The 17,587-nt window shown below is 37.5% G+C and overlaps 2 protein-coding genes across 4 annotated transcripts in view; one reads left to right on the forward strand and one right to left on the reverse strand.

Annotated features, from left to right (window-relative positions):
• The window catches only part of LOC127636127 (calmodulin-regulated spectrin-associated protein 1-B-like), a 54,400-nt gene extending 52,450 nt beyond the window's left edge, over positions 1-1,950 (forward strand). For all 3 annotated transcript variants that reach the window (XM_052116554.1, XM_052116539.1, XM_052116545.1), the window contains 2 exons: positions 69-187; positions 306-1,950. In XM_052116554.1, coding sequence (XP_051972514.1) covers positions 69-187; positions 306-602 — 416 coding nt within the window. In that variant the 3' untranslated portion in view covers positions 603-1,950. The remainder of the gene's footprint in view (positions 1-68; positions 188-305) is intronic.
• A 14,349-nt stretch (positions 1,951-16,299) lies between these two features.
• The window catches only part of LOC127636144 (potassium channel subfamily T member 1-like), a 115,092-nt gene continuing 113,804 nt past the window's right edge, over positions 16,300-17,587 (reverse strand). Inside the window, exon 31 of the mRNA XM_052116566.1 lies at positions 16,300-16,553. Within this exon, the coding sequence (XP_051972526.1) occupies positions 16,436-16,553 (118 nt within the window). The 3' untranslated portion in view covers positions 16,300-16,435. The remainder of the gene's footprint in view (positions 16,554-17,587) is intronic.

Here is a 17,587-nt window from a genome sequence, read left to right on the forward strand (position 1 = left end):
AAATAACGTGCCAATCAACATATCGATATTTCATGACATTCCTAATTTTCTTATTTTTGTCTCCATAGGACCAAAGCTTTTCAAGGAGCCAAGTGCAAAATCCAACAAGCCGATAATCCACAATGCACTCTCTCATTGCTGCTTAGCAGGGAAAGTAAATGAACCACAGAAAAACTCTATTCTTGAGGTTTGTGACCAGTTTGCTTTATTGCATTGCAGATAACATCTAGAAGTTGTAATAACAAGTCTTGATATTATCATTGCCGAAAACTCTTAAAAATAATTGCCTCTTGTTTGTCCTGTAGGAGCTTGAGAAGTGTGAATCCAACCACTTGATGATTCTATTCCGTGACAGCGGCTGCCAGTTCAGGGCCCTTTACTCCTACTTCCCAGACACTGAGGAGATCCACAAGCTCACTGGTACAGGGCCCAAGACGATCAATAAAAAGATGATTGACAAACTCTATAAGTACAGCTCAGACCGCAAGCAGTTCACTGTAATCCCTGCCAAGACTGTGTCTGTCAGTGTAGACGCGCTGACTATCCATAACCACCTGTGGCAAGCCAAAAGACCTGCAGTGCCAAAGAAGAGTGGAAAGTGAGGTCAGATTGCACTTTGGTTCTGTTGGTTTTGGGCATATACAGTGAACACAAACTTGCAATGAGGCCTGCTCGAAGAGACCGTCTGGACAAGCAGACAATTAAGCCTTCACGCACTCCATTTGAATGTGTTTTGGGTTGAAGTAGTCCTTTACCTACAATCTCTGGTATTTTTACATGATTCATTTTTAGTTTTTAAGTATTTATTGGTTAGGCACTGATTGGCTCATTTTACTGAAGAGCTTCCTGTGATTATTTTAATCCATCTTTTTAAGTTAGAGATGCACGTTTTTGTTTGTAAATCTGCTGCCGCTGAGGACTGCCAGTACTCAAATTAATGTAAAAACACAGCTGACTTGCGTCTCAACCAAACGTTCTTTTTGTTTTTGCCTGTGAAACATGCTGCTCTGAACTGTCTACTTAGTTGTCATTGGGACAATCCATGGTATGTGTGCTTTTAGCCTTCATGTGTTGTGGTACTACAAACGCTATTTATACAGTGCTTTAAAAAGGCAAATTGGCTGTAGCCCAGTTTTTGAAACTTGATTGTCCTTCATAGGGAATCAAACAGACCTTGATGCACATCAAATGCAGTTCTCTTCTGTTCTGCTGTTTGCAGTTGTGACGTCCACTGGACAGTCTGTACTATGGTGCACTTATGATCATGTTTTAGTGCTTTTTATTATCATGCAATGTATCCATGTTGATGCAGGCACTGGAGCTTTCTCTTGCAGAACAACAGCATGCTCTGTTATGAAGAGTGTCGCTGTAAACGATTTGACAGTATTTAATATATTCATAATCAGTTACTTCCTTTGCAGTCGCTGTCTAATTATTTACCAAGGCTGAAAACATTCCTCAAGTGAAAGTGTCAACACTGCCGACAACCATGTTTCTCTACATGTTCGATAACACTCACAGAAGCCTCGTGTTTGGTGTCGAGATAAATTGAGCGCTGCACATGCACTTTATTATTTAGCTTATTAAGGTGTTTGGATAGGGGTCACAATTTTAAAGGGCTTTACTAAACACTTTTGCTCCATTTTGTTGAAGATTCCTTGTTGAAAGGTACTCTGATACACACTTAGAAAAATCTCTTTGCAAACATTATTAACAAAGAGCAAATTCCCTTAAACTACTGTTTCCAAATAATAGATGTCAAGTCTACAAGTTGCTACATTTACATTGCGGTTTTGTATATTATGTGTTTTTATATGAACTAAAAGATTGTATTGATGTTGGTCACTTCCTTTCTTTTTTTTAAACACTACTACTCATTCTTGATCATTTTTGCTTCCTTTATCATACCATTATTTATTTTAAATAAGACTCTGAGAATGAATAAACACTTCAAGTCAATCAATTCATTCTCATTGTTTATTTCTGTTTAATCATTGACATTCTCATCTCTTTTCCACTTTAAGATTGAAATACATACCTCTTTTATATGAGCTTTGCCTCGGAGGGTCACTCTGCAATTGCACTGGCATTTATTTAAAAAATTCAAACTCCTCAATCATACATGCAATCTACAGCTGCTATATCTTTTATTCCAAAAAGGTTTACTAAACCACGCTACAGGTAATTTACCATTTGATGGCATGCTGTTTTGTCAGTTGTGTTACATCTAATAACATTAATGAGAAGTAGTAACACCACTGGCAAATTTTATAATTCATTCGTTTTTAAGGGGGACCATTCTGATATTTTTTTTATAAACTCACATGTTTGGCCAGTGGTGGCCCCCTCACCACACATGACCTTTAGCTTAAATGAAGATTTTAATTGTTTCTCTTTGAGGGGTTTATATTTTGGGATAACCCTACTGACATTAGTATGAACTTTTGTTTTTTGTGAAATATTAATTTAAGAATAACTATTTTATATCTAGTTATTACTATTGATTTGATTTAATTAGATATTTATTATTAAATATCTCCACATTCATTGTAAATATTAATAAGAGTATTTTTAATCAATACCAATTTGAGAGTGTTTAAAACACATGGGTTTGTACAGGAATTTTGTCCATTGCAGTTTGACTTTTCCCATTTGAAAGTGAGCAACAGCAAATCACTATTGAAGATTAAATAACAAATATTATTACCAAGTGCTGTACAAAACTGTTCAAAATGTAATTTACCTGGTCAGAGCTGAATTCAGGTCAGTTTTATTGGTAGCTTTAAATGATCGTTTACCCAAAAATGAAAATTCTCTCATCGTTTTCTCACTCTCCCAGGTTGCTGAATGTGAAAGTCGCTTTTAACCAGAATTTGAAAGGATTTTCAGGAAAAAAGGACTTATTAAATATGAATCTGTTTCTCACCCACACCTAACATATCGCTTCAGAAAATCTAAACACTGCAGTCCTTATGAATTACTTTTATGCTGTCCCTTTTGGACCTTCTGATATCTGCTCACCATTCCTTTGCATTTGAGGACCTACAGAGCTGAAATAATCTTTTAAAAATATTTGTGTTAAACAGAAGAAAGTCATTCACATCAGAGATAACATAAGGGTGAGTAAATTATGAGATTAACTATCCCTTTAATGGTGGCAACTAGTTGTAGGCCATGTCTAGTATGTTGCATTGTCCAAAAGATTAATTACAGCTAGTCTCGTGATGGGCATCCCAACGTCACTCAACTGGAACACAACAGGCCAATCCTCATCTGTATCCTTGACAATCCACTGAAGACACATTTGTGTCCAGGCAACTGGCAGTTTATCCTCAGAGGGTGGCTCTACAGATCAGGTATTCAGTGAATGGATGGTCATTAGAAAGAAACTTTGAAGACATTGATATTTGATCTTATTCAGTATGCATGGTAAGTGTTATTAGACTTTGGTGTGATGTTTAACTCACAATCAACTAAATTATGATGTTCAATGCCCATTTTGTTCTGCCTAGCTCTACATATATTCGTGACACTCCATCTCATTCATATGGCATGGTTTCAGTCCTGTATAGATACTGGAACTGACTACGTTTGCAAGGAGATACCGAGAGGTAGGATGGTCTGATAATGAAACCGCTTTGATGTTCATAATAATGGTGTGCTTGTCACCTGTAACCGAATGCAAACTGATCAGATACATTTCAGCTGAATATAGCTCATCTTCACTGCAGTTGTGTATTTGCATTTAAGCTAATTTGAGAAAAATACATCGCTAATTGGTGAAACATGTGTTTGTGTTGTTGCATGATGGATCATTGTACTGGTGTTTACTGTTTTAGACTAAAATAAAGTTCTGGGTTCAATACAAGTTAAGTTATTGACATCATCTGTGGCATAATATCGATTACCACAGTTTCAATTTGTACAGATCTCAGTTTATCAAAACAAGCAAAAACATGTTTACAATTAAAGTCTTAGTGGCAAGGCATTCTGGAGGGTTTAAAAGCAGAAATGTTTACTGTATCCAAGAAGTTGTATTTTTGTGATGTAAAGCAAATTTAATTCTATGCAAAAATACTTTAAAAGTTGTTTATATTGTACTTGCAGAAGTAGTTACTTTTTTGGTGGATGAAGTTATAGTTATATGCTATGGACTGTTCCAGTGGATGGAGTTTGTTACATGTAAACAGTACATTGCGGATAGTTACGTTGTGTCCATTTCTGGTATCCTGGTGCATTTTGTGTGAATGTTAGCAGGTCTTTGGATTTACATGGTCATGACAGGAGTTGAAAGATTGGATATAACTTTGCAGATACAAGGTTGGTAAGCAATTTTGTCACATTGACTCCATGTAATGTATAATGTTTGAGTTTTGTTGCTATACTTTAAAAATGGTGCATTTTAACGTTAATCCTGGTGCAATGCCTTGCCACTTAGACTTCTGTTGTAAGAGCATTGCTGTAAACACAATTCTTGTTCTTACAAATTGAGATTATTGCCTGTAGTTATTGACAGCACGCCACAGATGCTGTCGATAAAGCTAAACTTGTTCCGAACCACAAACTAGGAGCATTCCTAGTAAATTTTCCTGTGACATTTTATTTTCCCTAGATTATCCTGCTGGCTTGACCTCTGTGATCATCTTTGTGAGTTCTTTGGGAGAAATCAACTTGTCCATGTTTAACAGCACAAATCTGACCACTGTGACCAGTCTTACTATGACACAAACTGGGGTCACAGCAGTGAGACCACAAACATTTGATATGTTCCAAAACCTCAAAACTCTCAATCTGGACAATAATGATCTTTCTCAAGTCTCGTCAGACTGGTTCAGCCATCATCATGCCCTTGAGAACCTCAGATTGTCAAATAATAAAATAAGTACATTGGATCATAATTCTCTTTCTGGGCTATCAAACCTGCTCACTCTGAACATGTCTCAGAACCATATTCACACTATAACTCTGAGCAGTTTTTTCAGTCTCAGTAAGCTTGGGCAGTTAGACCTGTCCAACAATAACCTGATGCATCTGAGTGTCGATGTATTTCGTCCACTTAACGCCACAAAGATCCGTTTGGATGGAAACCCCTGGGACTGCTCCTGCTCAGTAAAGGACTTTGCTAAATATCTGAGAGGTATCCATCAATTTCCATTTCATAATTTGTATCTGATTCAGCAAATGATTTAGACTTTCTGTAGTCTGATTAACTGTGATTATAATAATGTATTACTATCACAATAATCAGCGCATTATCAAAGGGATAGTTCACCCAAAAGTGAAAATTCTGTCATCATTTACTCACCCTCATATCTTTCCAAACTTGTCGAACACAAAATGAGTCCACTCCTCGACTGTGCAACATTTGTGTGCCAATAGACTTGTTTTAACTCATACTTTTTTTTTTTTTATTATGCTTAAAAATTGCAACTCTGCTGTTATTAAGCATTTACAGTACATGCACATTCTTACACTGATTATGCTTGAGCCGACAACATGTGTACTCATGATAATGCATTTAATGACAATGTGCGCATGCCATCAAAGGCAGAGAATCAAATCTCGTGTGAACATGTTGCTCTTCTAGATTTTTTAAATAAGGTGATTTTTGGGAGTCGTCAACATATTGGTAAATGTTAACAGGCTTAGCATCAAAATAATTGAACAAAAGTAACATGTTCTTTCGCGCACACAGCATGAGTTGTAGGCTACTTGTCCAACTTGTATTTGAGTGTCTATTTACACTAAGTGCAAATAGCTCATCTTGATGGCACAGGCTATTTACACTATTTCTGCCCACCACTGCTCAGACCAAACTCAAGACAGCCATGACAGATTTATTTGGAGTCAGCTGCTGATCAAATTAAGGTGTGCATATTTAAATTTTTCACGATGGGGCAGAGACATTAAACTGGTTAACGGTTTATACATTTAGTGGATTAAGAGAGAGGGTAACTTATTGACTATTTGCGCTCCAATAGACTGGTGGAAACACAGGATTTTATGACTAACAGCACCATGTTCAGTTAGCTCTCGGTGTAACGATGTTATGTGTATGTGTTGTTACTCTGGAGATTCGGGTTCGAATCTCACCCCTTGACATACTTTTTCCCATGACTCTTCTCTTAATATTTCATTTAATACTACTTGTAGTAATAAATAAAAGAGATTCCTCGCAGTGATTTGGTCACAGTGAAGGTCGGGGAGTTGAGAAGGATTTGATCCAGATGAAATTAACCATGGTTTTACTGTAGTAATATTGTAGTACTACACCACATTGTGGTGTGGTGGTGGCATAGTTCAATCGCTGGTTCAATCCCCACAGCCACCACCAGTATGTCCCTGAGCAAGGCACTTAACTCTGGGTTGCTCCAGGGGGATTGTCCCTGTAATAAATGCACTGTAAGTCGCTTTGGATAAAGCGTCTGCCAAATGCATAAATGTAAATGTAGTAACCATGTGTTATGGTGGAAACTATATAGTTCTGATGTACTAATCATGGTGTTACTACAGTTACATGTTGTTGCATGTTGTTAATAGTATGTTAATAGTAACCATGTTTAATTTTGTGGTTACTATGATTTCACTTGAAAATACCATAGTGATACTATGGTGACTGTAGTAAAGCCATGGTAAATTATTGTACGGTAGGGTTAGGGGTAGGGGTTGGTGTAGGGTGTCTGTGGGACTAAACACAATAAAAATTCTGCAGTGATGCCCCTATACTGTATGTTAGTATTTACACAGGGGTGTATCTGCCATTATTTGCACTAGAGTGTAAATAGCAGCTAACTCTATTTGCACTTAGTGCAAAGAAGATGGTTTTTGTTGCTTTTTACACTTAGTGAAAATAGCATCTGTTGCTATTTGCACTTAATGCAAACAGCCTCTGCCAACTTGTTTGTTGGCCCTCTTTTGATTTGAAAATCATCTGCCCTGATTGTCCAGGTTTTTTGTCATTTTAACAATTGGCCGATAGTTGCTTTTATCCAGCAATACTATTTTTTTTTAATAAAAAATAATATGGGTTTTGTAACGACATGAGGTCGAGTTGATTACATAATTTCCATTTTTGGGTAAACTTTCCATTCAACAATAAACAAACTCTGTGCATGTTAAATGACTTTGCAAGTATAATACTTAAGGTCATAATTCCTTTCAGGTCTGCAGAATGCGTCTCTGCTGGAGAATGCAATGCAGGTATGCTGCAGTAGCCCTCCTAAGTTAAGAGGTATGCCAGTGTGGCAAGTATCAGAGTGTAAAATCCTTACAACCATGAGCCCTACCACCGCAAGCCCAACTACCAGGATCCCTGCCACTGAGAGTCGTTCCACCAAAAGCCCTGGCACTATGCGTCCTGCCACTGAAAGTCCTGCAGCTACAAGCCATACCAGTACAATAACAACCAAACCTATAACAATTTCACACCCCTCTATAATCATTTTAATTGGTAAGTAGGATTGCTGTTTTATTGTCTTATTTTACCCCTTAAACGAGTCAACTTTCAACTGCTTATGTTGTTAATGACAAATCTTTAATTTAACCAGTGGTACTGTGTGCCCTGGTACTTGTCATCTGTGTCCTTTCAGTGTTGTATCATAGGAAACAAGAGAGGAAACATCTACAGACTGTAAAACCTTCTCCGAACAAAACAGAAGGCATAATGACCAGGGAAATTATGGGAAAATTCAATGTAGAAGAAAACAAAAAAGTGAAAGGTGACATGCCTTATAAAACAAAGGTATTTCTGAATACAGACCAGAGAGTGGTTGGAGAAGAGAAGATATCGCAGATCTACCATATTTATTCTTCAGGGGTGTATCAAAGCAGAGAACCCATTAAACGTGTGTGGTCAGCAGGGCCAGTCCTCTGCAGGACAGAGTTATTAGATAAACAGATGAAAACAGATGTGAATGTTGAAGCCGTGAGCAACAATGAGTATTACAATGGATGCATGACTTTAGATAAACTAAAAGAAAATGACAGCGCAAACACTGAGGAAGTGTGCATGGAAATGGTGCATGATAAGGATGGAGAAAACAAGGAAAAAGATAGAGTAATTGATGAGCTGAGTAACTCAACAGACACACAGGGGCTGTGTGAATATGGTCCCACAGAGAAAAATGAAGAGACTGATGAGAGTGCTAAAGCTGGAACAAGTATGAACCAAGAAGTTCCTCACCGAGGTGTGGAGAATGATGTGACTACCTTTGAGGAACACCTCAATAATGAGTTGACTGTGGGTGCAGGAAGCAGTCAAGCTAATCTGGAGGGAAAAGATGACATTGGCCAGTTTGTGGAGGACGCTGAGAATTTGCCGTACCTTACCATCAGTGCTGATCCCAAAAACCAGGCCTGTGTTGAACAGAGCACTGCTGAAGGTAGAACCAAATGTGGACTTTTAAGGCCCATTCGGCGTGTACTGACCTGGCCTCCAACTGCAGTCCAATGGAAGAAGCAGTGGGCTCAAAATCAACAAATTGTCAATGTTTTCCCACAGCTAATATTTGTAGCTGGTTGCAGGCATGACATCAGATCATTTCAGCCCAACATTTATCCTACAATCTTTCCAGCAGGTCCACAGTTTAATACATTTGAGTCTTTGCCAGAAAACAGACCCCCTATAGAACATTTCAGAGTTGCTATTGATGAGGACACTTACAGAGCAGGTCTTGAGTCATCCATACCTAAAAAAGTCCCGAATTTCAGTGCACAAAAATCTTCTGTTAATATATCACCAAGGGAGGATGCCAGAAATTTTACGAATGGGGAAACTTGGAGATCAGGCCTTGAGTCGACCGTCATGTCTGACGTTCAAGAGTTTTCTTCAAAGAACTCACCTATTGATGAAAGTGAGGTCTGCTCGGAATTGCTCAGTGTTTTTCATCCATCATCTGGAGGCAGCAAGTCAAAATCTGCTGTTGGCGAGGAGATAAACAACAAAGACAATGTAGAGAAAATAAAAAGCATGAAGAAAACGAGATGGCAAGTTCAAAAAAGTGAGCGGATTGCATCAGAATTCCAAAAGCAGTCAAGGAGAGTGGAGAAGATGGCAAAGAGAGTTTTTAAGGATGGGCCGGTGTGCAATGACTCAAGAGCTCCCCCTTCTGGAAATTCTCCAAACGACAACAGCCTGTTGCTGGGGAATGAGTACACTTACATAGACCTTCTACATGAGGTGGTGGAGAATCATGGACGCTGGACCAGAGAGAGGTGGAGACAAACACAAATTAACAAGCACAAACTCAAGCAACATGGACAGAGTCATTAGGTGGTGGTAGTACAGTAGTAGCTTTACTTAGAACATAAAGGAGATTTTCTCAATCAATTTTCAAATCTGTAGGAAAAACTTGCAAAACATAAAATATGTATGTATGTATGTGGTATGTAGGCACCAAACCAATATGACCCTTACCGTCACATGTACTGCCACGGTAAAACTGTAAATTAAAGTTACACGTAATACTCGTTGGTAAAACCAGCTCCATATGATGCAAAGCTACGCTTTTTGCCTCATTTGTTAAGTGTGATGAAAGTGAGAGTTGTTACTATTATTAATATTCTTAATAGTATTATTATTTGTAGGCCTACATCTTGATTTGCAAATGGAGATCAAACAGTGCCATGATTAATGGTAGCATTAAAGCTATAATTTATGAATATAAAGCTAGGGTGTGTAATCCAGAGAGGCTAGCAGTTAGCAAGCTAGCTTTGAAAGCATAGAGCCCACACTCGCTTCAGAGGTGTCTCCAAAGCCACGCCTCATCTATTACACATGAACAGACACCTACACACATAGCAGAGTCTAAACGCCAGTATGAGAGACGTGTTGGTGGAATTGATCGCTCTGGTTTCAGATTACCTCATGTCTCATTCACAGTTTAGACATTACAATAATAACGAATGTAATTCTCGCGCTCGCTCTGCATAGCGTCAAGGATCTCGCGCTGATTGTCTGCGCGAACATGTTGCTTGGCGGTATGCTAAAATAGATTGATAAATTTGGATAGATTATATATATATATATATATAATATAATTGTTTTTACATTTAGACCACTTAAATTATTTATTGCTATCAGGATGTGAAGAGACTTTCAACCAGTATAACAAAATGTGTCTGGAAAAGATTGCACACCCTAGGGTTAACACAAGCATATTGGCTAGAATTTGAAAAAAAAAAAAAAGATAGAATATTGGCCTTTTTCAATGTAAAACTGCTTAAGCAGCATATGGTTAATCCTACCACCTTCACAGTTTAGCTACCACTGAAAATCTAAATGAAATTACCTTGTGAACCATACTTTTTTATTTGATTAGTTCTACTGAAATAAAAACAATGCAGAAAATGAATAGTGGCATTGTCCCGTAACCACTGAGCCAAAAAGCACTGAAAAAGCACTTCATAACACGGCGTGTGTGCTGTGTAAAAATGCGGCCAGATTTTCACATTCATCTAACAAAAACAGCAAACGGGTTGAATGAAAATGCAAATTCACTCTCTGACAGTAGGTGGCGCTTATGCAGCAGAAATATAGCTGTTACCCTGGTAACGCCTGTACAAAAGCAGCCCTGCGCTTATAAACAATATTTTATTAGGCATTATATGAGGAAGATGAAAAAAAATGCCATCGAAACTTTTCTGAAGATAGTCAGCTCCCTTCAGAGATACATTTATATAATATAGTCATAAAAGTATTGCATTCAAGGGCTTTAGTTAAAGTCTTCAGAAGTCATAATCACTATGAGAGCACTTGGATTTTGTCACAAGTCATTCTGTATATTTTATACTACTTGTCACGTTTAAATAAAGTGTTGTGACAGCAAATCTGGCTGTTATGTTTTTATATTGCCAAAATTTTTTTTATGGTATATTGTTGACAGTTGAGAAGGTTTAGAAAAGGCTCACACACATTTAGAGGCAACGTCAGGTCATTTCAAACTTGTCACACTACAAAACATGAGATTAATCATGAATATTTTTAATTTACTGACAACCTCAAATATTAGTACAGTATTTTTACATATTCATCTTTATGGATCATTCAATTATTTACTTGCCTTTCCTTGTGGTTTTTGAAATGTAAAAAGATTACTTTCATGGGGGAAAAAAAATCACATTACTAATTACTTTAAAGTTACTTCTAAAACATTTAAGAGAAAAAGTTTAGTTTTTCCACTTAACGAATTCTAAATAATGTCTATATTTCCTACACGTTCATTATCCCTCATTAGTCATACTCTTAAAACCTCACATTTCTCCCTTACTTGCTAGGGGGTGCAGACCCTTCAGCTATCATAAAAATGCAAACAAGCCTACAAGTTAAGTTAAGTGAAGTTTAAAAGTATTCTACAGAAATAACCTTGTTTTAGAAATGTGTAACCTAAGTAATGTACTTAAAAGTAACTAACTTGATTGAAAGTCAGTAGCAGTATTCAGATTACAAGAATTAAAAATGTAATGAGATTCACTACTGTTTTACTTTAAAAGTATATTACAGTAACTAATTACTTTGTAATCAGATGACACTCAACACTGAACTGGACCTTTACACAATTTCAAATATACAGACCTTTAGAAATATTAGCACTTATACAAATAGATCACATACTACAGTATATTAATAGAAATGATGAAAGTCAATTTTGTCACATTGTCTCTGGCTGCATGCAGCATTTATTGATTCAATCTTACATGTTATAAGTACATACTTCATTTAAGAAATTGTACAAAATGTAGAAGTTTGTGTAATTTTCAGCACAATCCAAAAACAGGAGCCAGCAAATGTAAACATGGGTCTCTGACACATTTGGCAAGATTAGGACATGCATGGTCCATGTTTTTCTATAACTACTGGAAGAAAATAAAAACTTTTAAAAACATTTTGTAAGTTACAGAAATTATTCAAGTTACAACAGCTCTGTGGGGAACAAGTAAAAACAGAAGAAATCTGCAGGCTGTATTTTTTTTTAACATGCACCTATGCATATCCTTTAAAATGTTGGCAGGAAAATTAGGAGAAAAATATTAAAATGAACACATTCCTTATGCAGTTTGCATAAGCAAATAGTAACTGACATAATTGTTGAACAGAATATAGTTACAATAGATTTATGTGATCTAAAATCTTTAAAATGGTCTGATATGGTGTCAAAGGTTGGTTAAAAAAAAAACAACCCTTTTTTAACACCCCAATATACTGGTGATGATTACTTGTCTTATAATAGAGCTGAAAGAAGCAAGTAAAAACAAATATTGATATGCAAGACCAACAGGAGCAAAATAATATTGGCTTACATACATTTAAAAAAAAAAATTTGTAGGCAAAAAACTTCAAAATAAAACTTCAAAATATGTCTTTCATTCATTTATTTCTGTCATCTATCACATTCCCTTCTACTGTCACTACAAACTGGACAGGTACTGTATGATATGAGAGGTATTGAACTTTAGCTTTATTTCTATTCAACATTAAAAGCAGCTCTTCATGATAACTTTAAATTCCAGTTTGTTATGTGTGACATGTAGAAGTAAATTACACTGTAAACAGGCAATACAATATTTAAAAACGGCAGGCATTTTTTCTTAAAAAGAATATAACCACGAAAAAAGATTCAAGATTTTCAATCTCAGTGTCAGATATCAGAACAGAAGTACCCTGAAGTCACAAAACTCTTCGACTATTTTTCATGTCACATTTCAACATGGCTCTAAAAGCACTCATTAACTAAAGGTTGCCATTTATGTTCCGTGTATGTTAAATGTAAAATTCTAATGTGCATGTTAAAGGGATACGGTAAACGGCTCTAGCATCAGAGCTTAGTGCAATAAACTGGCAAATTCAAATGATGTATACTGTTTTTAATTATTATATATATTTGATATATTTCTTAAAGGAGAAGTAAAATAACATTAAATTGTGACAAAATGCAAGGCAAAACAAAAGAATAAAACCAAAACTGTGCTGACTGTTTTAAGCACAATTCTAGGATACAGTTTAAGAAAGAGAAAACAAAATACACTTGGTAGCATTTAGGCAAGATGACTGAAAAATTAGGTTTTTTAATGGTTACATGTATATTATGAATATTAATAGCTTCCATTGTAGAACACTTGTTTCAGAACCAACCTGTTCCAATGTTGATCTTCTGTGATATAATACCATTTGGCAGCTCTTTAATAATACCTAAACAAGATCTATAAAAAGCTTCTGATTTACTCACATTATCAAATGGAAATTTCAAAAGGACCATGTGTTTGCTGTAGAACATTTGTTTGTGGTCTGTTTGTGCTATGATCAGTGACTGTGCACTATGTCTTATCCAATTTTCGTGAGAGTGCTAATTATAAGCGCAATTTTGGTGACCGAGCAAAGCGCAAGTGGGCATGGGTGAAGTGTTTGCGCTATCTGCGGTAGTAAAGTATGCTAATTTTGCTATTTTTGCTCTAAGACATTTGAGAAGCGCATCTATTCTCAGCGCGATGACACAAAGCCTAAAATCACTTCTTGCATTTGCCGTTTCCACCAGCAGGTGGAAATAAAGTTCATGTCTAAACTCTGAAAATATAGTGGAACATCATATTATATCTCTGACAATCACTGTTGTAGCCATTTTATGAAACAAATCTTTATGGGGTTCACCCCAAAATGAAAATTCATAATTTACTCATCCTCATGCCATCTAAGATATGTATGACTTTCTTTCTTCTGCTGAACACAAATTAATATTTTTAGAAGAATATCTCAGCTCTGTAAGTCCATACAATGAAAGTGAATGGTGACTAGAACTCTGAAGCTCCAAAAAGCACATAAAGAAACATTCATCCATAAGACTCCAGTTGTTTAATCAATGTCATCTGAAGTGATCCAATCATTTTTGGGTGAGAACAGACCAAAATGTAGCTCCTTTTTTACTTTAAATCTTGACAGCAGTCTCCTTGGATGTCATGATCTCAAGCTCGATTAAACTTCATATAGCATCATCTAGTGGTCTGCACAAGTGTAATCGAGCTTGAAATCCTGATCGTGCCTAGAGACCGCAAAGGCAAGATGTACAGTGAAAAAGGAGTAATATTTTGATCTATTCTCACCCAAAAACAACTGGAATACTTCAAAAGTCAATGATTATACCACTGGAGTCTTATGGATTACTTTTATGTTGCCTTGATCTACTTTTTGGAGCTTCAAAGGTCTGACCACCATTCACTTGCATTGAAATGACCTACAGAGCTAAAATATTCCTCTAAAAATCTTCATTGTGTTCAGCAAATGAAAGAAAATCATGCACATCTTGGATGGCATGAGGATGAGTAAACGATGAGAGAATTTTCATTTTTGGGTGAACTATTCCTTCAAACTTTCTAGAGGGTATATTTTTTAATTATTCTTATTTTGATCATATGTATAATCTAATAAGTATTGGTAATTTTCCACCTGTTGACCTTGATTGATATTTAACCAACATCACTGCAAAAGGGGTTGGCAGAGGAATTTGGAGAGGCAACAATTCTTTGTATTTGGGGAGATAATTATTGAATATATTTTGACCACTTTATTTTTATTATATATTCGTTTGAAGTGTAATTTGAATTTAGAAATATTTTTGGTTTAAGTTTTAAATTTTTAAAAGCAAAATCAACAGGTAGAAGAGAAGTGCTACAAAGATGACTGACAGATCACTCGATCCACAGCCTAACCTAACCTGGAAGGCTGATACAATCACGGTTAAAGGGTTAGTAATGCAAGTGAATGGGTGCCAAATTTTGAAGCTCCAAAATCCAAATGAGGATCCACAAAAGTGCTCCAGACGATGTGGTTAAATCCATATCGCCCGAAGCCATATGGTAGGTGAGGGTGAGAAACAGCTACATTTGAAGTCCTTTTTCCTTCATTTTCACGTTTTTGGACCTTCATGCATATCGCCCCCTCTTGGGCAGGGAGGAGAATTTACTTAAATATTGATCTGTTTCTCACCCACACCTATCACTCTATTGCTGAACACATAAATTTAACTGCTGGAGTAATATGAATGACTTTTATGGTCCCTTCATTTGGATTTTGGTGCTTCAAAAGCTTTGGCACCCATTCACTTGCATTGTATGGACCTACAGAGCTGAGATATTCTTCGACAAATCTTTGTTTGTGTTCTGCTGAAGAAAGTCATACACATCTGGGATGCAAGGAGGGTGAGTAAATCAAAGAGAATTTTCATTTTTGGGTAAACTATCTATTAAACTTTTAATACTAGCCATGATTTTTGTGTCAGTAGATCAATATGATCAATAATACTTACATTCTCTATAATATAACGGAGCCTACATCCAAGTTCTGACGGAAACCACATTTTCCATGCATATAAAAGAAGCATGTTGTTGTCATACAAATATGCCTGACATTCAACATGGACTCAGTTAATACACAAAAGAACATATGTCCATATTTCTATGATTCTATTTCATACAGTCCATTTACACAACTCACTTTTTATGAAGTTGCAGTCTTTATGTCGCTGGTGCTTGATGGGGAATTCAGTGGACTATATATCAGGACACACACACACTGCAATAACCGGAGAAGAATTGCAGAATTAATCTGCACTTGACCCAGCCCATTAGCGCTATGCACATGCAATTTCACCAAACCCATTGGCACCCAGACTTGGCGCATGCTTGCACAAAGATACCAAAACTTAATGGCCATGCTTTTGACTTTGTGCATATGCATAGCACTGCGCTTAAGGCATGGCCATCTTAAAATAAAGTCCTTTGTGCTTTGAGGACAAAATAACTGATGAACTGACAAAATCTTGTTAATACTTAGAGGTCACTGGGAATGTAAAATAATATGTGGCTGTACAAATATATTAATATGTCTTTTTGTACTATATATGTACAAAATATAGCACTGATGTAAACTAATTCTGTTCAATAAAACCATATGTATCACAGGGCACTATTCAGACTAGCTTTAGTGTTCTGATCTACTCTTGTGGACTGACATAATTCTTGTATTATTCCTTCTGTCTCGGGCTGCCCACTTGAATACTATGTGATATTTTGTTATATATACTGTCCTATATACGCAAAGTGCATAGGACAGCATGTTTGGTCCATTGTGATGCAACATTACACTTCACACTTGCACTGTCAGCTTTAAATCTCTTTGCCAAGTCTTGAATACAAAAATGTAATAACCAGCCACATTCAGAGAAGTCTGAAATGTGCCATTAGATTCTATGTCTGTGTCATCATACAAAACGAAGAATCTGTGTGTTTAAATGGTACAGTTATAGCCTTTTAGCTTGGTAGGTAATTGTTGGCACATGTCTGTGTGTTTGGTTGGCTGTGTGTCCTGGCACCCTTCATGCAGACTGTGGTGCTGTAGCAGCTCGAGGCAGAGGAGGGGGGTGAAGAGCAACAAGAGATCTTCCAGTTCTTATAGATGGGTCTCATCTCTTGTCTCAGATCCATAGTCCTGCCGTAGTTTTGCTCCAGCCGGGGCCCCTGGGAGATTCTCTGGCACATGTGCCAGCGGGTCAGAGCGAATGATGTATCTGCAGAAGAGTTGAAATATTAGGCAGTGCAGTCAAATACCATTCAGCCAAACAAAGCTCACACACTGTTCTAAGAAGTAGCTGTGCTGGGGCCAGTAGTGGCAACAAACAGAAAAACTGCAAAAATAACTGGATTTGTACAAGAAAATGTGGTAAAAGCACACAGCTATGTGATTACATGAGTGTTCCTAGATGTTTTCTAGATGGGTGCTAGGGTGTTCTGGGTGGTTGCTAGGGTGTTCCTAGGTGGATGCTAGGGTGTACCTGGGTGGTTGCTAGGGTGTTCCTTGGTGTGGTTTCTAGGGAGTTCCTGAGTGGTTGCTAGGGTGTTCCTGGGTGATTACTAGAATGTTCTTGGGTGTTTGCTAGGGTGCTACTGGGTGCTCTTGGGTGGTTGCTAGGGTGTTCCTGAGTGGTTGCTAAGGTGTTACTGGGAGGTTGCTAGAGTGTTAATTGGTGGTTTCTAGGGTGTTCCTGGGTGGATGCTAGGGTATTCCTGGGTGATTGCTAGGGTGTTCCTGGGTGATTGCTAGAGTGTTCTTGGGTGGTTGCTAGGGTGTTCCTGGGTGGTTGCTAGAGTGTTACTGGGTGCTCTTAGGTTGTTGCTTGGGTGTTCCTGGGTGGTTGCTTGGGTGTTCCTGGGTGGTTGCTAGGGTATTCCTGGGTAATTGCTAGAGTGTTCGTGGGTGGTAGCTATATTGTTCATGGGTGATTGCTAGGGTGTTATTTGTTGGTTGCTAGGGTGCTCCTGGGTGGTTGCTAGAGTGCTCCTGGGTGGTTGCTAGAGTGCTCCTGGGTGGTTGCTAGAGTGCTCCTGGGTGATTGCTAGAGTGCTCCTGGGTGGTTGCTAGGGTGCTCCTAGGTGGTTGTTAGGGTGTTCCAGGGTGATTAATAGGGTGTTCCAGGGTGGTGTCTAGGTCAGTGCTATTGTGTTCCTGGGTGGTTTCAGGAGTGTTGCAGGGGTGGTTGCTAGGTAGGTACAAGGGTGTTCCGTGGTTGCTAGGTGGGTGCTATGGTGTTACCAGGTGGTTGCT

The sequence above is a fragment of the Xyrauchen texanus genome, chromosome 4 (genome assembly GCF_025860055.1).
Source record: "Xyrauchen texanus isolate HMW12.3.18 chromosome 4, RBS_HiC_50CHRs, whole genome shotgun sequence".
Taxonomy (NCBI): Eukaryota; Metazoa; Chordata; class Actinopteri; order Cypriniformes; family Catostomidae; genus Xyrauchen; species Xyrauchen texanus.